The sequence below is a fragment of the Thermobia domestica genome, chromosome 17 (assembly GCF_964235325.1).
Source record: "Thermobia domestica chromosome 17, izTheDome1.hap1.1, whole genome shotgun sequence".
Classification (NCBI taxonomy): domain Eukaryota; kingdom Metazoa; phylum Arthropoda; class Insecta; order Zygentoma; family Lepismatidae; genus Thermobia; species Thermobia domestica.
In genome coordinates this window covers 170,524,133-170,547,394 of record NC_137470.1, presented here as the reverse complement: position 1 = coordinate 170,547,394, position 23,262 = coordinate 170,524,133, and the positions used below count along the sequence as shown (strand labels likewise).

Below are 23,262 nucleotides of genomic sequence, written 5' to 3'. Positions count from 1 at the left end.
CCTGATTTTTAACATTCTAATATCGTCAAAGTTGCTTAAGCAACTGCATCTTTCCGTAAGCAATGTCAGTCGTTTATACGACGTTGACTATCAGGTCAACGAAGTCAAAAAACCTTTGTACCCGACTTGTTCTCCTTGCCTCACTCTCCTATACTTGATACTGATTCGAGGATAAAAGTACATTTCCAAGATTTTCGTTGTACATTAAAAAACTGGGTTAAATCGGTTGAGAACAGTTTGAATAGGATGCTATGATCAACACGATAATTATTAGTGTGATTTACAAGATCTTTTCCTCTTTTTTTAAATAGAAGCTGCCTATCTCCGAAGAAAAACAGTAGCATCTGCAAGCTTTGATGGTCTTATGAAACCCAAATGCTCAAACCTTCTATATGGAATTCCCAAATAATTAGCAGAGTAAACGAGAATAAAAACGGCAAAGGAAGAAAACAACCTATTTTTAATAATATGACTTATAATTCGAAAAACAATCGCCTCTTTTCTCCATTGTTTTGCCTGCAATAGACCCCTTTCCCCAGTACAAACTAACCTTATGTCAGTTTTTTTTTTTTTGTATTTTTTTTTACTTACAATAATACACGTTGAGCATAACATTTTGCAAGATAGTTTCCAATATAATAACGAACTTGCAAACCAAATTTGAAGCATTTTCCACAATTACTTTAGGAAATAAAATGTTTTGAACTTTAAAAATCGTTTCCTGAATTATTAGTGAAAATGGACATCCCCCCTTTACCTCTGGTGGGCGTATATGTGTGAATTCATCCTCCCTGGGAAAAATATTCAATTCGTATACCGACTCTCATATCAACTTTGTGCTGCTATTCCCTGGTGGCTTTTGGTAAGTTTCAATACATTCCGCGAAGTATTTAATTATGTAATTACAAAGCGAGTGTCCATTTTCAAGGACCACAGGGGCTTAAACTATTTTATGAGAGTTGGTTTCCTAGATGTTATTTGATGGATTGAAAAGACCATGACAAGAGAAGTTTCAAGTAGATATTAATACTCTTAGATACCTACAAGGTCGTCGTCTTGTTCACCTCAACCATAGGTTGGTGGACAACATTGAAATTTTAAAACTTTTCTCTCGCTTGGGAGAGCCTACAAGGTACGATTATCAATTTTAGAAGTGGTTAATAATTATTGTGTTAAGTGCATTCTTTTCACTAATCTTATTTAATGTGGAAGCGTACAGGATTGTCAAGCACCCAATATAAATTTACATTCTTCAAAATAATTTACTTAGTATATAAACAAAAAGAAAATCCACTAACGTTCAAGCTAAGAGAATGTGAGGGTTTTCCTGCATAATATGATCTTGGCTTCTGCTGTCCTTGAAAATGGATACTCGCTAAAGATTAGAAATATCGGATTTATTTCAGCTACTAGGAACATATAAAGACTAGTACAGTTTTTATCTTCCAAAATGTATTTCATATTTTCTTTAACTCAGTACTGTCAAGATCAGGGTAAAGTACGTTTGATATACTCAGTGTCTAAATATAAAGCTGCTTGAACTCACTCACTGACATAAAATTGTGGGTACTTTCGCTTGACGTCGGAACTTGAAGTTTGGCATGCTTTTAGTTTTAGTAGAGGAACCAAGAGGAAAATTAAATATTGAGATTAAATTATTGATATTAAATAATGTGAAAATAATTTGTTTTTGTTTTCTCAGCTTGAATCGAACGCGGGACCACGTGCACATTGGAGACGAAAAGAAGGCTTTATGATTTGTTTTAATATATATACTTATGACTTCATATTGTGTGTTATTTAGCTGTGTTGTATTTATAATTTTCTTACATTTATACACGGTACATGAATGTTCTTTGCAATAAGAATCTTTACTTAGAAAAAAAGAACAAGTTTAGGTATACAAGATTCGAACCCATAAAAAAAAAAAAGCATCTCCACAAAGGTCAGTGACACTAATTACCAAATAACTAAAGCATGACTTCAGAAGTGCACAAAGCATGGTGACAACGTGCAGATGGTGTTTTGCTTCTTTAAGATTACGTCTCTAACTCTGTGGCAAAATGAAGGGAAAGGAAATTTCGTATAGCAGAGATTTCGGTTCAATTATCTGAACATAGTCTCTAAGGCAGTCTAGTTTTTTTTGTGAATAGTAGTGTTCAATATTTCCTTAATGGCAGCACTGTTACAGAAACTTTAATTCCGTTGATGAGGTTGTCCGTTTGTGGCATTCATGAGGAAAGTGCTCTGTTCTGATACAATTTGTTTTCGCTGCCGACTGCTAATTTACAGTTTTTCCTATTATTTCTTTAATTTTTTAATACTTTTACTTGAAAACATTAAATGGAAAACAAGAGTACTACAATTTAAAACAGATCATAGATTAACCAAAGATAAGTTGTTTATAGTGAAGGTGGAGGTAAAGTTTCACACTTCGTAGTCAAGATATGTATTCTGCATTGCACCCTGACCGGTTTTATCATTCAGGTGAATCCCTGAGCAGAATCGAAATGACGGTGAAAGGAAAACTAATTCCTCCTTTCATTGTGGATCAACCCCGACTCACCAGTAGGTACACGGACACATTACCAACTGTGGCCTCCGCAACTATTCTGAAACAACCAATAACTAAAAAAAACAGAAACCATGAATTATAACAACTTATTTATTTCGAATTTCCACTTACGTTGGTCTGTAGCATTTACTTGCCTCATTTTAATTCTGGGACAATATAGAATTATTCCGAACGTTTTCTACATATTTATTTGAGCCTCACTCTAGGGGTCAGTATCCAACTTTAATTTCTGGGATTGGTGTCCTTGCTTGAATGAATGACACCAAAAGAAAGGAATATGAATTATTACATTTTTTGAAATATGTAGTTGAAAAAGCTGACTTCTGCAAATTGTTATAAAAATAACTAGCTGAACCTGCGCTCTCTCATACAGTGCATCATTCACATAAGAGCACGAATCTCCTTGTCATTTCTCACAACATTTGTACATGTCCCTTTACAGACAAGTGAAATACTTCTTGATAAAAATCGGAATGGGTACCATGAAGAGGAGATTTTTTCGATGATATTTTCAATATCTCGCACCGTTTGCAAGATTTGAGCCTACTTCCGGTTGGAGTATCTAATCCATGTATGATCAATGTCTTCTTTCTTCTTGCATGCAATATGTAACAAGCAAATTCATTGCATACACAATTAATTATAATATCAGTGATGTATCTTGTTCATTGGGCAAGACACTCCCAAGGATAAAGATTCATCTTAAAGTGGAGAAATAGTTCTCCTTCGTTCTTCATTATCATTTGGCCATGAAGCAAACGCCTGAGAGGTATACAACACCAATATACAACTATATTGTGTTGAATTGTATAACTGATAGGATATGTTGGTTTACTCTTTTAAAATTTCAATACTTCCCGTGTACCCCTAAAAGTGTAATAAAAATGTAATAAACAAATACATTACATACACAATTAATTATAAGGTCAGTAATATATAGTGTTCATTGGACAAAACCTTCAAACAATAAATATTCATCTTAGACTGGAGAAATGGTTATCCATCGTTTTTCATTATAATTTGGCTAAACAACAAACGCCTGAGAAATATCCAACTCCTCCATACAATTATGTGTTGTTGGAATGCATAATGCATAGGATATGATGCTTCAGTTTTTTTTAAAAAAATCAACATTTCCAGTGTACCCGTAAAAATGTAATAAAGAAATAATGGCCATGTTTTTTTATTCAATTAGAACTGGACAATCTACGCAAAATTTGCAATCGATCAATGAAAAAATCATCTTTCTAGAGCCTGTAGTTTCCGAGATCTCATTGTCGAAAGGATTTACCACAAACATATAAACGTAAACAAACGTATAGTTTAAATGAACTCCAAAGATGATAGCACAACTCATGTGCATTGATTTTGGAGAAGGCTTATTAAAATACAGAATCTTGGAACAATAGATTTAAAACATAAACTTTATATAAAAAAGATGTATTTAAATAATTGATTTAAATTACACATGTTTTAAAGTCTGTCTTTTTTAAACGTGAAATCACAAATAACCGTAAATGAAAGGTTTGAAATCCAAAGTTAGAGGTTGAAGTTCAGCCTTTTTTTTTTCTTTTAGTGTTTGTAGCATTTTAATAGATAGATAATTTCTCTGCATTGGATCAATAATGTATAGATTTAAAGAAATTGCTAAGATGAAGTGTTGACATGAAATTTGTCTGTAATTTTCTTTAAATATTTCCATCTGTTTTATTTTTAATTTCAATAATGGTGTTTTATGAAATTGTTAATATAGTTTTTCTCCTATGTGTGAATGTTGCTGTTGCATTTCAAACTTGCAACTAACATATCGACCTCCTTTTAAAATAAATATTAATTGGATCGTTTTCTCTTTTTTAGAATCATATGTGGGAAACAAGAATACAGTAATCTTGGGTGACTACAAACACTGTATCAGCAAATGAAGAAATTAGACATCGAAGAAACTTCAACTTGCTAACTAATTAATATACGAATTATGCAGTAAATTGTTTCTCTTGGATAGTTTGCTGAAAGATTCGTCTTATTATTATTAGTACATATATTTCTGTTAGAATATACTCGTTACGTGAAATGTGCTTGTTCTTATGGTAGAAATTCCGGTTTGCAGAAGAAAAAAGAAACTTTTTAAATGATATTGAATTGTAAACAGTGGTTTGTGTTACAGAAATCTTTTAAAATTATTTTAAAATCAAATTTTTAACAAGATCAATACTTAGAAAGTATTTAACTTTATATGTGTGAGTTACAATTTGAAAGTTACTGTTTATAAAAGAAAGATGTCGGAACTACAAAAAAATGACACATCTTTTGTTTCTAATATGTCAGTACCAGTAACCAGTTTCGAAACCAGTGTTACTGGTACAAAAGTGTCAATGGTAGATGATGGCATTGTAGGTTGCGATACCGATATATCACTCGAATGGAATACTTTCAAAGAGTTTGAAAGAGAAGTGCCAGAGGTGCAGGAAGAGAATACATCTTGTTATAGCGATAAAACATTACCTTAAGAAATTCAAGACACACTGTTTTAGAAAATGAAATGTCAACGATACAGTGTAGCCTTAATCCTTGTATTAGTAATGGGAGTAGCAGTTGTCCTAAGAACAAAAACGACGAAGTATATTTTAAATCTATTTTACAACCAGAAGTGTGTGAAAATTTTGACTCGCCTGGGAAGAAATTTACTTCCATATTACATCAAGAAGAGATACAAAGCTCAAAATGTCAACCGTGCGATAAAATGACGGTAGAACTAACCAGTGAAAAGGAATTTCCATTATATTATGAAAAGAATGATTTACTTATATCTGACAAAATGGACAATAGAAGTCTAAGTTTTTCCGAAAAATATATTAAACCTGAAGAAGATAGTACAAAAACTTGTAATGAAGAAGATTCTTCAGATTTCGAAGAAAAAGCATTTTCACAAATATACACAAATGCACAAAGAGATCCTTTGCTCATAGCGATTCGTAATATACTAGAAGATGAGAATAATTTAGTTAAAGAGTATTCTTGCAATACCTTAGAACAAATGAATAAATGTGATGTAGGCAGTGGGTCTATGAACTTCATTGGTAAAAGGGAAAATGACCAGAGATTTGACGGTATAGATGATAAAAAATACGATACTAGAAACAAGGCGGATCATATTTCAACATCAGACTTGGAAGGAATAGGTAATGTAGATTATAAAAATGAATTATTTAGTCCGCTATTTGTACAAAATGAAACGCATAACGATGTCAAATACCTAAATACCGGAGCTAAGCGTGACACAGAAGAGTATGATCTAACACCAACTGATGTTTTTCATGATAATAAAATTGGTAATAATATTAATACTGGAAAGTGCCTTAGAGTGGCTACTGAAAGACTAAAACTCCCTTTAGAATACTTGACAGAAACAGTTGATTACTATTATTCAAATAAGTTCCATAACAGCTGTGATAGTGACTCTGAAACTAACAAGACCAAAAATAATAAGGCACTCTACAGTGAATGTTATGGTACTTCAAGTGATGGGGAGTTCAAAAATAAGCAAAAGTTTATTGGTATGAATTTGAATGCCCGTGTACTTTTAGAAGATTGTTTAAAAAATAAAGATTTTAAGATGAAAAACCAGGTTTCAGAAACAAAATATCAGATGGAAACTAAAGATTCTAGCTTAATTCGTTCGATTAAAATTCTCAATGAACCAGAGGGAGTTGGAAGTTCAAATGATAATTCAAGCAATTTGGAGGATAGTGAGTAAGTTAGTCTCCATGATTTTCTTTGTAATCACTGATCATAGTTTAATCTATATTAAAATAACCTTACGGGCATTGATGCTATAAGGTACATGTTATAGGATAATTGTGAAACGAAAGCCCATACTTTAGAGTGTACAGTAGAAAGTGCTTTTGTTAGAAACACGAAAAAAATACCATTATATACGTTACACAAACATCTTAGAAAATTACTCGGGTACTTTTCGTTATCATCTTTAGTTTTCCTGGAAATAATGAAAACATGGGCTATTTTGAAACAGCAATCGGGTTATTGTGAAACAGCCGCATAACTTACAGGATTGAAGACTAGAGAATATTAGGGGCTATAATAAAATGTTTTAGGTGTGAAGTTTCACATGACAAAATTTGGTGTAATTGTCTAAGTTACTCAGTTATTCTCAATCAAAAATTAAATGTATAACTCCTCTTTTAGTACGTACTTTATCAATAATAACTTTGCAAGTGATTATGGAGAATAACTTGGAGTTAAGAAAAATTACTTTCATGTTCTGTCTTCAGCAAAAATTTCTTTGTTTCCATGAAAAGCTGATATGCAGAAAATATCACTTATATAATATTATGCCGGTTTCGTAATTGAACATAATACTATTAAACTCAGGAAAATAAAAAAGGAGATGAACCGTGATTGAACAGCTTTTGCTGAATAATAAACGTAGAAACACTTCTGTTGCATAAAATGAAAAATTGCAAGATTATCATGTTCTTATTGGAGTATCTACAAACTGTTACAGCTTTTACACTTCAAACCCATAAACAATCTTTTCAAAACAGTTCTTCTATCTATCATCAGACATTACCATCATCATGTTTCATAATAGCCCCTTGATTTTGACCCATGTCCCCTGTCCGCAGGAATATATATTTAGTTAGTGAGGTATTTGATATATAACAAAAGATTTGCAAGAAAATATAACTTTTTCCGTTGAAAAATGGATGCTTTCAGATTACTTTTTTTTTTTAAACTATCGTACTTTACATATTTGATACATATGCAAGGGACGTAGTAATAAATTTACTACCTTGACTTTTTTTTTTTTTTTTTTTTTTTTGAGACTTCAAAGTCACAGAGTTCTGAAAAAACAGTGGTCTTTCACAATAGCCCCATTTTTTCCGTGTTTCACAATTACCCCACTTGACCCTATAAAATCATTTGACCATTTTAGCCTAATTTTTTCCTGTCTGGGCACTAAGTACTACCAATATTTCGGTCAGCTCAGTAACCTTGTTAACTTCAACCTATGCTAAACAAGAGTGTCGGAAGTTTCATGGGGCGGCTATATGCTTCTGTCTATCCACAGGTATCAGAACGAAAACGGTAAAAAGTATCCAGAAGCGGTTTTTGCAGTCGCTTCATCGTCCCAAGAATAGGTGACCTCTGTTAACCTTCCAGTCAAACCGGAAGTGATAATAATCAACTTTCTCCAGTTTGAGTTTTGGTCTCCATAGAATAAGAAACGGTAATAGATAGCGAGTAGTGTTTTTTCAGTCGATTTATCTTCCAAGAGAACATACTACTACTATCCGCAACTGCGTACCGAAACTAGAAGTGGTAAAACTTTACTAGTACTTCCGGTTTCAATACTGTTTTCGAAACAAAGAGGTATTGAAAATCTTTTTATTATTATTATTATTATTATTTGTTTTGACAGATTCATTGTACAAGAGTTTTGTCTGTACTTTTATTTATCTCGTCAAACCGGAACTGATGAAAAATCAGCGACTTCCGGTTACAATACTGATCTGTTATAGATAAAACGGAAACATTTAGCAGCAAACAGTTTTTTGAAATGGATTCAAATATGTGTTTCACCTGTGATTTTATTTCTTTATTGGAACCGAAAGTGACATACATATTAGGGCCTACAGAACAAAAGCAGGTAGAGATGGCCAGTAATGTCTTTTTGACATTTGTTCAACGTCCAAGGAATAGGTCTCTTTTTGCTCTTGTTCCTCTATTGAAGTAGATATAGCTGTACTACTTGAAGCGTGAGTAACGAATTCGCATATTTGGGAAGTCTACTGTACTTTCATGTTGTAAGACGAAACTTGCTTGTTCTCAGTTAGTTCTGTTTTTTTACTCGAAAGTTTTGTGATCCTTTTTAACTAGGACCGAAAACCCTGAACTTAGACGGAGGAAAATCACAAGTGGGACATCATGATCTCCAATCAAAAGATACATACAAATTAAGTTAGATTATTATTATTATTATTCACACAGTACATATTCTTGGTAAGTGTGATTTCAAAATTGTCGAATTCGTACAAGAATTATTACAGCTTTGATCTGTCCACTGGTATTTACATAGTTCTTTTTTCTTTATTTCTTTCTTTCTTTAGAGTTTCTGGAAATATATTAGTAAATGAAATGATAGTTTAATTGATTGTTGTACATAATTAGATATTTTTTTAATGTATACATTTGTATACATGTCGAAATAGTACTTTTACACATAACATCAGAGTTAAGAATTCACAAATGAACATACAAAAATCCGTTATTTAAGAACTCTTCAGCTATTTACTGGACAGATATGAACTAGCTGATAAATAGCGATTTTATTAAGTGTTTTTTTCGAAATAATTTGGAGATTTCATTTTTTTTAAATACGACATGACAGTTTAATATGCAAATCTAACACATGGGATAGTAACAGGTTTCTAGCGAAGCAGTTAGAGCTGATCGAGAACGAAGTCAGAGAGCTGTCCGAAATAGTGACGTTACTTAATGCATAGGGAAGGGAAGACTTGCGGCTTACTCCTTAAATTTGGGAATTTGGGAATTGTCAAAAAATAAATGTTGGTGAATATTATCTGGGATTTGATTATATAATTCTGTGAGCTTTTGTGGTTATGCTTGTTCCCTTTCATGCTTAAAAAGTGTCAAATGTATACATAAATGATGTTTTATCACGTGGTAAGGTACTGACCTAATTTATCTTCTCTAATGCTTTATTACGTTCTTATGGATCGATACACGAGTTACTTCTTTCATATAACATAGGAACCATGATGTAACCTCTTAAATTTCCAGACAGATGTAATGCCACTTCCTTAAATTTTGGAAATTGCTAAATGTTTACTTGTACTAAAGTATATATTATAAATGTGAGTGATCCATGTTGTCTCCTTCTATGTGTCGTAAAAAATTGCTAAAAATTCAAATTTGGGAGTTATGTGACATAATTGATTCTCTGAAATATTATTTGACTGCAACATATGGTCATATGGATTATACAACTAGAGTCCTGGTTCTTTGAACTCGAATTTGGCCAAAAGAAAAAAAATCAGTGAGTGCAAAAAATTTTTAAATTTCAAACCAAAAATTTTAGAAGAAAAGTTTTAAAACTTCTAAAATTCGGAATATATACCATCAAGGCTACAAATTCTAAGGGGCGCGGTAGCTCAGTGGTAGAGCGTTCCCCTCTGGTGGTTGTGGTTCCTGGTTCGATCGCAGCTTGTGCCGTGTGGACTTTGTGGTGGACAAACATCGTGCTCGTGGGTTTTCTCGGGGTTCTCCTGTTTCCTCCCACTTTCTTCATTCCACCATTTCATTCATTTCTCTTAATCACCGTCTCCTTTAGCTTCACCGGCATAACCGTGAGACGTAAAACTTAAAGATTTCATTTCATTTCTAAAAACTCTAAAAGTGTAAAATTGTTGTTGTATACCAACCGGTTTTAATAGGTGCCTATCAAGTTTTGTCCTAAATTTTAAATGACCTTACCCGGAGGGAGCTCATGTGGTTCGGATTTCACGTTAATCAGTAGGCCCCGTCTCATATCGCCTCGCTGCTGAAAGGAACGTTAAATCCAAAATCAACTGTACTTAACTCGAAAAACCGTAGACTATGAGTAGTGACTACAAATCGTAAAGCCCAAAGTATAAAGGATCAACCAATCAGAATTGACGTTGTTCAGTATCCACTAATGACGTTTTGTTAAATTGTGAATACAAATCATAAAATTCAACATTTGATCCAGGATCAACCAATCAGGATTCACTAAAACTACATTTTTACCAACCACTTTAAACTATAAGTCACTTCTACAAATTCTAAAGTTTAAAGTGTAAAATTGTTATTGTGCCATTCCATCGTCACGGGCAGGACATTTTCATTACATTTTTCATGCTTTAAATTTGTATATTCCCCAAAGTACAAGATAAATTCTGCTAATGTATGATATGTGAACAGTACAGACTTAAGAGTATATCTACCTGATGTTTTCAGTATTTTTTTATGTTTAGAGTAGAAAATGTTAATTCCTAAACGTCTGTCACGGGCGGGGTCAAAAAAGAGAAGTGACTTTCGACACATCAAGTTAATGTTACAAAACTCTGTGAATTCTTAACTCAAGATGTTTTTATTTAAGCGCAGATGTATGAATGATGCAATTTTCCAACAAACTTCACACAAGAGAAATTTGTCAAATATTTGTATTTAAATTGTGTCACGAGCAGGACACCGTGTGAATTAACATAAAATCTCAATAAAAATGATTTCAAAAATGAAATAAAATCGAAAATAAGTCAATTTCTGCTGTAGCATTGTACACAAATAATTCTATTTACTTTACTTGAGGCTCGCTTTTATGACGCAAAAATAATATGTAATACACTTATTTCTCACTACCTACTCTTTACGAAATGTTTCAGCTTGCCCATTTACACCCATCTTGTAGGGAAATTCGTTCAAAGCACTGTGTTTAACAGTATATAAAATAGGTGCTGGTATCCAGTGCCGTGACATGGAAAATCAGCGCCCGGGGCGCGAGTATACGACGGCGACCCAGTAAATATGAGTGAGGTCAACAGACCACCCGCAAAACGCCACCATGGTTGGCGAGAAGCGTAAAAAAAAATCAAAAATAAACCCTGCTTTTCCTTGATGTTGAGCACTTTTAATACTTTTTTCCTTTCATTTTATACATATCTTTTCTTTTTCCTCCCGAATTTTCGCCCCCTTACCTTGACGCCCGGGGCCGTCGCCTCAATCGCCCCCCTCCTGTGACAAGGCACTGCTGGTATCACAGAGATTATTTGACCGAAATGCACGTAAAACACAGCTTCTTCAACAGTTCTGAAAATTTTACCGCAATCGCTGACGGCCTTTATACAAATTACCTTGACTTCTTCGTCCTCTTCCACTGGGCTTTATGCGATAGATGCATGCCTGTCTGTTCTCTTTTTCTGTCCACTAGAGAAAAATTCCACCAACAAAAATGTTCCTTGTGTTATATCTTCAACAGCTGGCCTAACACAAGTCTTGTTACCATCCAAACCTAAGTCATCGCTGAGGATAGCTTCATAGCTTTCGGAATCATCATTTTCACAATCTAAATAAATGTGTTTGGAATTTAAAGATTTTACACGGATGAATCTCTGATATAAAAGTTGGACGAACGACCAAATTTTCGCTGTCAAATTGCAGAAAAAAAGTATTTTGATTGGAGACATTCAATTGACAAAGCATTTTCCCGTCTTTTATTCAAAATGTCTCATACTTCAATTGTTCTTTGTTTACTTCCATTTCTGCTGATGATTGTAGTAAAACAGATATTTTTGAAACGAAGAGCTTAAAGCTGCTACGAAATCAGCAGCACATTCTACAATTACTTTCTTTTGTTTCACAAAGTTCCATACTCGCCTTTTTGCACGTACTCCAAGCCCATCCACTGCTCACTTGAAACCAACAAAAAGTTGACGCTAATGATAATATTTATATGATACTTATTTTAAGTTAAAATATCATACTGACAGTAATAGATAATCCTCTATGTAAGTAAATAATATTTATGCTTAGAAAACTTTATTTTAGTACACACGTAATCATTTTCCATCATGAAAAACCAATGTATACACAGATTCCCACCAGTGGCATGCCCACTGTCACGGGCAGGACAAGTTTTCAAATTGAAATAAATCGAAATATATTATTAGCATTAGTTCAAAATTTTGTGAATGTGAATTGCACGTGAAAATTGATACTTCTACTACGTACGAACTGCATTCTCAAATTTAATAATTCAGTACAATAACTTTTGGTAGTTTTCTGTCACGGGCAGGACATTCAAGTTGACGTTCATGTCTTTAATGATATTATAAAGAATTTTTATCCTGTAAACACTTTTTCAACTGCAGCTTGTAGAAAAAGAAGCATCTTGAGCAGCTCGAAGTTACTATAGCCAACAATGCACAATATACCGTAAAATGTTGCCCATAACAAGAATAAAAGAATTTCTTCCTACCTGACATGTTTCAAATTCACAATTTAGACTTAAAATTGTACATGAATTCTAAGTATAAATAAGTTTTTCTTTGTTACAAAGTACATTTTGATCTTTTTACTTCATATATATGTATATATGTAAAAATGCATTGGTTTTGACAGTTTTTGAAAATTTGGGTTCAGGCTCACTTTCGCGTGGAATATTCCTATTGTTGTTTATCGTTTGTTTGTAGTTATTGCCTACTAGATTTCAAGTCCTGAACTTATTAGTTTTATTTTAAGTCATAAAGTGTGAATATGACATCAGTACATAAAAATCGGATTTTTAAAATCTCGGCACTGAAAATTTGCAAATATTGTTCAAAAAACTTCGTTTGAAAATTTTACTTCGGTAATTTTGAGTTCGAAATTTTTGTATAAAAATATTTTGATTGAAAAATTTTAGTTTGAAAAAGTTCTGCTTTAAACCCTAAGTGTGGAAGTTTGTTTGAAAAATTTTAATATGGAAGACTAAATATTTAATATGAACTTTTGTTTTGAAAATCATTAGTTTGAAATTACTTTTCACTGAAAATTTCTGCACCCTAAAAAATTTCTGCTTTGTGAATTATTTGGTGTTCGATTTTTTAAAATTTTGGTTTCAAACTTTTGTTTCAAAATTTGTATTTTAAAAGTTTTAAACTTTTGTTCTAAAATTTTTGGTTCGAACTTTTTTAAAAAATGCACTCTGAAATGTTTAATTGCAATTTCTAGTCCAAATTTGTATCCAAAGATTAGAACGTTGGTCCTATAATGAATATGATCATAATGTTGGAATAAAATATCTTAGTGAATAAGTTAGGTCACAAAACTCCCAAATTTGAATATTTAGCTTTTTTTATTTATTTTTTACACAGGGAAGGAGACAACATCAATCACCTAAATTTATAGAAGAATGTACCGTAATTCTAGAGAATATTTACCAGGGTTTAGTTTTTAAATTTTCAAAATTAAATGATATGCCACCCAAGGATGTTTTAAAATAGAGGACCTGTCCATATGTATCTTCATCCTGTAAACTCAATGAAGCCAAGAAACAACAGAGCATCGGCACATCTGATTGACTACTCTCGTTTTCGCCATCGTCTGATTGGCTACTTTCGTATCCACCATGAATGTTGGCTCAAAACCTTGGTCTGAGCCGAACTGCGATCTTATTGTGCGGAGTGAGGAGAGTTGGTGTGGCTTCAGGGTTTTGTTGTATAGGCAGATCCTCTATTTTATAACATTCTTGGGGCCTCTTCTGAAATTTAAGAGACTACATTATTGTCTTATTAAATAACTAACCCGTGTATCTATCCGTAAGACTATATTATGTAGCAAAGCTTCATTAATGAAGATAGTTGTCAGTAACTATCTCTTTTTACCCATGAAAAGCGACAAGGAGAACCAGCCATATTTAGAGAAGTATGTAATCAATACTAGAGAACATTAACAATTTCTATTTGTTGATGAATCCAAAACTTGAAAGGTGAGTCAACCCAACTTTAAGGGGAGCACATCAATATTTCCATGTTTTATGAAAGAGAATGTACTTCTGCACTCATCCATATAACCATATAATGTAATAAGACATTATGAATGAGGATAAATTAGATCACTAGCATACCACATGGGAATACGTATTATTACATATAATTGGCAATATTATATCCATGGAAGAGTACAAGGGACCATCCAATTTAATACAATTATGTATTCAGGTCTCAGAGAAGATTTACCAATATTAATTTTGGAACGATTCCTGAATTCAAGGATTGGCCAGTGTACTCTTCCCAGAAGGTAAAGAGAGTATCAATGTACTTTTGTCTTATGGAAGAAAATGAACCCTTGTTCTCATCCGTATGATCATTTCATGCAACAAAGCTTTATCAAAGAGAATAAATTATGTAGAAACTATAGAAATTAGAATGTTTGACAATGTTTTATGCTTAGAAGGGAATTAGGTGGACCAACTAAACTTACAGAGGCACATACCCTTGGGTTATGGAGACCTTTCAAAATTTAAGGGAGGTATTTTGTATGCACTGCCTAAATTTGGAGGTTGGACCGAAGTATCCTTGTCAAAGTTAAGAGAGCACTGACCTGTATGTCATCTCACTGTGTGATCACGTTACGTGGCGTTCCTCAGTCAATTGAACAGACTTTCCTTAAGTTACGCACTTGCTACTCTTATCTATTTTTATACTCACAGGACTTTAAATACAAGCCGCGATTTCAATAAACCGGTATTATAAGAGAAAATGAGCTTTCTTCTCTATAGCTTTTCAATATATATTCTAATACTGAATGGGTGCATTGGTAAAAAAAAAAAAAAAAAAAAAAATCGAGCATGAAGATATTGTTATTATTTACTAGGAACTTTCATTACACCCAAATAGAAATCTTTGGACTAAAACAAAAGGGAGTTCTAGATGTTCGTGTTGACGGACCATTATCTGCTTTGCTGTCGACGTTTGATGCCACTAAATGAGACTTCGTTGTAAGGTGATTTTGTTTTAAATCACGTAATATTTTCAAAGAATCGCTATATTTATGGGTACATCTACTCCTTCCGTATTGTTTTTTCCCCCACAACTTAGTTTTTGTTTGATTTGATGTGTACATCATTTAGCACCTCATTTCATCCGGTCTTTTCTCCTAGTTTCCTGATGAATATTACTGATTTTACATATATACAAAGATAGCACCAATAACTTTGTTCCATAGTTACTTTCATTCATAAAAGATCCCAAGCTTCTTGAGGACCGTGTTTACGGTAGGGCTATAATTACTAGTTGGGGCGTGGATTGTAGGAGCAAACGAAAGATGTTTTAAGTTGAAAGTTAACACTTCGTCCTTGAGAATTTTTCAACATTTTCTTCCTTGCTTCCGAAAATAAAAATTATGTTTTCGAAGGATAAATTTATTAATTTAAATTTTTGGCCTACGTTGTATTCACTTTTTTAAGACAGTACTAAATCACTGGTGCATTTGATATTACCTAAAAGAGGCAGCATGCTATATTAAAATTGATGAATTAATCTATATGCAGAATATACATTGAAGGAAAGAGATTTTTAATTTAATACTAGCTGCGCCTGCGCTCTCTACACAGCGAATCATGTATGAGCTTGAATCTCCTTGTCATTCCACACAACATCTGTACATCTCTACACAACATTTGTATGTCTCCCCTTTACAGACATAAGTAAAATAAGTCTTGATAAAATCAGCCAAGAATACCATAAAGGAAAGACTTCTTCGATTATTTTTTTAAAGGTGTGGCACCGTTTGTAAGATTGATCCTAATTTGAGAATGCAGTTCGTACTTCTCTACTGGTTGCCTAACTGTAGCTTCGGCCTGCAACAGTGTTAATCTTATGGGCTCAAAACGACCCTTAAAATGTTGAATGGAACAATAACGAAATTGAAAATTTGAATGAGAACTGGACAATCTACACAAAGTTTGGAATTGACCAGTGAAAACGGCATGTTTCTATCACTTGTGGTTTCCGAGATCTCATTGTCGAAAAGATTGGCGACAAATATATAAACCTGGCATTTTAATATATAGACTAGCTGAGCCTGCGCTCTGTACACAGCGCATCATTCATATATGAGCATGAATCTCCTTGTTATTCCTTACATCTATACATGTCCCTTTGCAGACACAAGTGAAAGACGTCTTGATAAAAATCGGCAAGAGATACCGTATAGGGGAGACTTTTTTCGATTACTTTTTCAATATCTCGCACCGCTTGCAACATATTGCTTTGAGCCTACTTCCGTTGGAGTTTTTAATTCATGTATGATCAATGTTTTCTTTCTTCTTGCGTACAGTATGTAATAAGCAAATACATAAACTAACTAGCTCTATGGTCTTTGGAACCCGGAGGTTCAATGCCGCGTTCACAAAAGCTCTCCACTTACTTCTATCCTTAGCCAATTTGATCCAGTTTCTACTTTGTATTCTTATTTCTGCGAGATCCATCTTAATATTGTCCTCCCATCTGCGCCAAGGTCTTCCTAATGGTCGTTTTCCGGCTGGTCTCCCAGTTAAGATTTTGGACAACTTCATTCTTTCTTCCATCCTGGCTACATGACCTGACCACTTGAGCCTCCTAGATTTGATGACCCTAACAATGTTGGGTAAACCATATAAATTATGTAGTTCTTCGTTATGAAGTTTCCGCCATTCCCTATTCCCGTTTCTCTTGGGTCCGAATATTCGTCTCAAGATCTTGTTTTCAAATACTTTCAATCTATGTTCCTCCTTGCGAGTAAGCGACCATGTTTCGCAACCATACAAAGCAACAGGCATGATTATCGTCTTATATATTTTAAAATAAGCTAATACATTACACGTACAGTCAATTATAATGTCAGTGATATATGGTGTTCATTGGGCAAAACACTCCAAACAATAAAAATTTAACTTAGTCTGGATAAATGGTTACCCTTCGTTTTTCATTATAATTTGGCCACGGAACAATCGCCTGAGAAATGTAAAACCCCTATATGCAATTGTGTAGTGTTGGAATGTTTGGAATGAAAATCTACGCAAAATTTGCAATCGATCAGTGAAAACGTCCTCTTTCTAGAGCCTATAGTTTCCGAGATCTCATTGTCGAAAGGATTTGCCACAAACATATAAACGTCCACAAACATATAGTTTTAAAAAACCCAAAGATGGCAGCATAATTCATTTATTTTGGAGAAGGCTTATGCATGCAAAGGCTTTGAACAATAATTAAAAAGGATAAACTTTATGGAAAAGATCTCTTTAAGTAATTTATTTAAAGTACACACACTTTAAAATATTTGTCTTTGTTATAAACGTGAAATCACAAATAACTGTAAATCAAAGGTTTGAAATCAAAAGTTATAGGTTGGAGCTCAGGCGCTTTTGTTGCTATTGTAGCATTTTAATATATAGATTAACTTACGAAAGAATTTGCTCAGCTCAATTGTAATTCGTATTAAAATTTAGTGGTTGTTTTTGAGTTGGTCCACTTTTGCGCTAGTGCTATTGAGCATAAGTTTTTGTTTTCTTTTTTTTTTGTCATTTCCTCTTGTTATTCGTCATTGACGATTCCCCTAATAACTCATTTAGAATTAGTCATATATATATATATATATATATATATATATATATATATATATATATATATATATATATATATATGTGTGTGTGTGTGTGTGTGTGTGTGTGTGTGTGTGTGTGTGTAGTATAATACTGTATATAATAAATATGTATAGTATTTTTCGTCTTTCTCCCATTAAGGCTCAGGTTCTCATTCGAAGATAGAACAACCATGCAGGGTAACGGTGATTTGTGCCATGGGGAGAACGCTTCTAAAAATATTAACAAATACCAGATGAACATGATGAAAACTGTTACCGTCGAGTACAATAGTGTGAAGACAACTTCATCAAGAAAATCATCCACCGCTGAAAGTAAAAGCAAGGTTTTCAACTGTGACGTATGCTCCTACTCTTCTACTTGTAAGGATGACTGCATGCACCATTTGAGAACACACTCTGAATACAAATACAAATGTAATCAATGTCTGAAATCGTACAAGGTATATGGTTCATTGAAAGCTCATAAACGTACCCACACTTCTCGCTTCTTGTGCAATGTATGCCAAAAGACATGTTCAAGCAATTTTGAACTACAGATTCATGCTAGAGCACATACTGGAGAAAAACCATTCCGTTGTACGATGTGTAAAAATAATTTTGTATCGAAATGGACTTTACTCAAACACAAGTTAGGTCATAATGCTAAGGAATACTGTTGCATGTATTGTAAAAGTCGCTTTAAGAAGGAAAATACTCTTAAACTCCATGTAAAAAAGCATTCTCAAAACAGAATAATATGCTCAATATGCAAAGAAATTTTCTATGGCAAGTTATTGTTTTATAAACACATACGACAACATAAAGAATGCACCTTCTCGTGTGATGAATGCGGAAAATCATTTAAATGTAGGGAGAACCTCACTACACACAAACATGTACACGATTTCAGTTTCACATGCACAGTTTGTAACAAACCATTCCCAACTAAGACAAATCTTGAGCTTCACAATAGAATACATACTGGCTACAAACCATTCAGTTGCGAGAAATGTGGGAAAAGTTTCACCCAAAAGTCTAATCTTAGAACTCACATGAATGGTAAACATAATGAAGTCAAGGTATTCAATTGCATTTACTGTCCACAATCCTTTAAGCTAAAAGGAAATTATAAACAACACATTAAATCTGTGCATTTAAAGGCAATGATAGTTAAATGTTCCTTATGTAATAACATTTTCTCCTCCAAAATGGCTCTACATTCACATATGAAGAACTCACACATAAGGATAAAATACTTTCCATGTAAAATCTGTGGGAAATCCATCAAGGAAAGAAACTTGAAATATCATGAAGAAAATCACTTTCAGAATAGGACAAAATACTGTTGTGATCAGTGTGGTAAAGGTTTTCTGAAAAAGAAATATTTAGAAACTCATATAAATTTACATGCTGGTTTGAGACCGTTTGTTTGTAAAATCTGTAATGCTAAATTCACTCAGAAAACACATCTGCGTACTCACATAAAAGGAATCCATTCTGATAAAAACGAGTTCTCTTGCAACGAATGTGGAAAGAGTTTTAGATTCAAATCAAAGATAAGAACTCATTATATGCAGCATCATTTTAAGGAAAACTCATTTGTTTGTCACACATGTGGTAAAACATTTAATATCGCTAGTTGTCTGCGAGTACATATACGAGATAACCATACTGATAGGGAATCTTGGCCCCATGTTTGTAAGTATTGTGGAAAAAAATTTTCTATCTACTATAGACTGAAAGGTCATATAGCATCAGTACATACAAAGACAGAGAAGGTTAGAGTTTCCTGTGAGATTTGTGGTAGAATACTAATCAAGAGATACTTGAAAGGCCATATGGCCATTCACTTTCCACAGGATAGGAAACAATTCAGTTGTGATATTTGTGGAAGAAATTTCATAGCTAAGCCATCTCTAGTTCATCACATTCATCTACACTTTATTAAGGAATCTTTGGTATCTCAAGAGTCTGAAATTTCTTACATGGAGGAAAGAATATAATGAATTCAGTTGGGGGTCAGTTTTGCTATATATGTGCTGACGGTGTAGTTTCCTCCTCACTGAGAAAGTAGTATTCGTGTGATTTATTTACTTTTATGAAGAACTTTATAGTTTGGTATTTTGTTTCGTCTTAGTAATGATGATGCTTTTAATTTTATTTTTAGCATATTGAAAGGATTTCTATGTTGAGATGTTTTTAAAAAATGTGATAGAAACTGAAATGAGCTGTAAGAAACGCGTAAGTCGTAGCGCTAATTTTCACCTAACTTTGTTAATAACTCACGAGTATTCATAACTGAAGATTTTACCCGCATTGCTTTGGGCATATGCCATCACTTGACAACCCATAGTAATTATTTCCTTAACTTGCTTCTTTACACTCTGTTGTCTGATAAACGCCAATTGCGCACGAGGTGGTAATGCATGGGCGTAAAGTCATACTTAATAGAAGACGGATTAAAAGGGAGCATGTTGTTCGAACGTTGCAGATTTGTATGTATTCTCGCTTACGAACAGGAATAAAAAGATTGTTGGAGTTATGTTTTGAAAGTGTATGGGTATTTAATGCATGTCCAACATAGAAAAGTAGCTATTGTGGCCTTTCTTACCTCCCTTGTCATTTTTTTCCCCTTTGCTTGAGGAAAAAGCTTTTCCGCGTAGATATTTCTTTTGTTTTGTGAAAGTGTTGTGTGTGTGTGTGTGTGTCTTGCACTATAACTTTTTGTGTGTTACTGGTTGTATCTTTTCGTGAAAATGCGCGTAAATTTCGCTGTTTGTCTCCCATGCTCTATGCAGAAATGATTTAAATCGTGTTTTGTTTTGTTTGTATATAGAAGTTCGTACATTCCAACGAAATTGGGAAATATTTTTTTCCTCGTAGCTGTGTAAGATATCTGAATGGTGTTCGGCAGTAACATTTAGAATATCCCCACGTATTTTTCTCGATACATTAGGAGTGCGTATTCTTAACCGTGGCCATTCTATCGGGGCGAACATTTCCAACAAGGGACTTCTGGAGTGATTTTTCCCGAGTTCCGCGATTCTCCTTTGTGCGTACGTCATTTCCGTACGCACCTACCATCCTACCATTTCAAAACTATTCTGAGGACATATTAGTCATGATACTTGAATCATTAGTGTCTTCTCGAGAAACTTTTATTTTAAACCATTTTTCTTATATAATATATAATATATAACATACATAATATGTAATATATGTCTGTTTACAAGGTATGATCCATCTATGATCATTCCCTGTAAAGTTTTAAATGTTGCCAGTCTGATTTTAAAGTTGTAAAGAAATAATAATGTCGTCATATTTTATGATCCCTGTGGGGGACTCCGGGACCGACATGGTTAAGACCCCATCACAGCGAAAATAAAATACGGCTAATTTTGCAGTAATTATGTGATATCTTCGAATAGATAATATATAATCGGAAAGTGGAAGAAGAGCTCGCTAGACAATATTATTTTACATGAAATACCGTTATCACGTCTCACTTATCTGCTTTCGATTTCCAGTTGTTTAGAAAATCGGCATTTATTTTGGCGTTTCTAAATGGCTTCCAACGGAAAGCTACTAGGTGACTCATGATAACGGTACCTCATGCAAAATAATATTGTCTAGCGCGCTCTTGTTCCACATTTCGATTATATGCTATCTATATGAAGATATAATTACTGTAAAATTAACAGTATTTTAATTTCGCAGTGCTTAGGTCTCTTAAAACTAGAAGGAGTGAAAAGGGTTAATTTTGAAATCTGGACTAACCAAACCAAAGACACACTATACAAGGATTTTGTTTAATATTTCTTTGGAAGAAAAATAAGAATTGTAGTTTTTCTAAGAGTTAGAATCAGCAAACTACTTGCGAATAACTAATTCCTGTAAGACATTTAAGGTACTTGAAAAGAGATAAATGAATTATATCAACTTGATTATTTTTGTGATTACGTGACTGAACATGCATACATTATCTCAATGATTTTTTTTCTTTCTTTGTTCTTCGTATTTGGTGTTCATTGTGCAGATATGGCAACAAGGAATATAGGAAACATATATTATACTTAATATAAAATATATCTTTTCGAGAAAATAAAATATATCTTTTACGTTTATATTGCTTTTGTAATTTATTATTTTGATATTTACCTTGCATGAACTGCTTATCGGTTGCTGGGAAAGAACATTAACCTTGAACTTTCGAGATAAAAGGATTGAGGTGTAGTGTACCATTCAGCACCAAGGCTATATTGACGTGGACCTATAGTTTAATGTGGGATCCAAATCACATGAGCTCCCAGCATTAATCTAACCCGGCATAACTTTTGGGATCATGTTCTAGATACATCAGGTGTCCAGTATATGAGTTGCAGATATTAGTGCAGCTTTATTGTCAATGGATGGCTGGGGTTCCTGGCCATCTAAGAAAACCTTCCCCCTCCCCGAAAAATAGATGAAAAGCAATATGAAATGCAAGTTGGCATTGTACAGCGCGTTCTGATCATATCAATAAGGTCACCTTGGTGTAGAAGAACCTTTTCGATTCCCGGTTGGAGCTTGTGTGGTTCGTATTTCACGTTAAGTTTCGGTTCTGAAATGGACGCTAAATTGCCATCCAACTAAAGTAAATTTACCTTGGATAGCACAGCATTCTTCATATTTGGTTGGCATATGTTCATCAAAGCCTGGGCTGTGTTGTCCCATTCTTAAGGGCATTTTGAGAGCCTGTAGGGTACGGGGTTGTGAATACCTCTGCAACTCGTGAGTATCCCAAGAATGTTCGATAGGACGAAGATTTAAAGATATACTGATCAATCCAAACGTGTGACGCACGCACTCTTCAGTGTCTGTAAGCTCGAAAGTTCTTTGTGGGTACGCATTTTCATCCATGTAAGTCTGGAGCGACTGCACCATGGAAAAGATGATCACATCCTTTCACAATGATGACAGAATACAAATATTCAATAACGGATCCTGCATCGAATATACCCAGTGATTTTCTTCCATTTTTCGTTATGCACACCCATACTGTAACTCCAGAATCCCCATACTGTCACATTTACGTATGTACTGTAAATGATAAGGTTCTTCCTACAACACGTGATTTCCAGAATCACTTGCCTCACAGAATCACGAGTCATCTGAGAACACAACGTTCTACATTTCTGTTCAGAAAAACACGTACTCGTTTGGAGAGACGAAATCCAAATAATTTACTCTAGATTTTTACGAATTTCATTTAGGTCTGGCTCATTTTCCCTGCATTTATTCCACGGACAGGGGTGGAAATTGAATGATAATATTGTAGTATACATTTGACAGTTTTGTTGTAGATAAAAAGAAAAGGCATAATTACGATGTGGGAAATTACAGGAATTTGAAGTCGCAAATTTCACACATTATTTAAATGTTTAATCAAGAACAATTTTTTGAAAAGCGATGGATACAGGGACTAACATAACTACAAAGAGACTACAATGATCATCCATCTGCTTTTCTCAATTTGTTAATTTTTT

The 23,262-nt window shown here is 33.7% G+C and overlaps 1 protein-coding gene across 2 annotated transcripts in view; it reads left to right on the top strand.

The window, feature by feature from the left end:
- The window catches only part of LOC145674490 (uncharacterized), a 46,937-nt gene extending 25,117 nt beyond the window's left edge, over positions 1 to 21,820 (top strand). The window contains exons 2-3 of one of the 2 annotated variants that reach the window (XM_081744616.1): positions 4,433 to 6,325; positions 17,898 to 21,820. In XM_081744616.1, coding sequence (XP_081600742.1) covers positions 5,115 to 6,325; positions 17,898 to 19,740 — 3,054 coding nt within the window. In that variant the 5' untranslated portion in view covers positions 4,433 to 5,114 and the 3' untranslated portion in view covers positions 19,741 to 21,820. The remainder of the gene's footprint in view (positions 1 to 4,432; positions 6,326 to 17,897) is intronic. The other variant, XM_081744617.1, reaches the window with a different exon arrangement.
- The last annotated feature ends 1,442 nt before the right edge of the window (positions 21,821 to 23,262 follow it).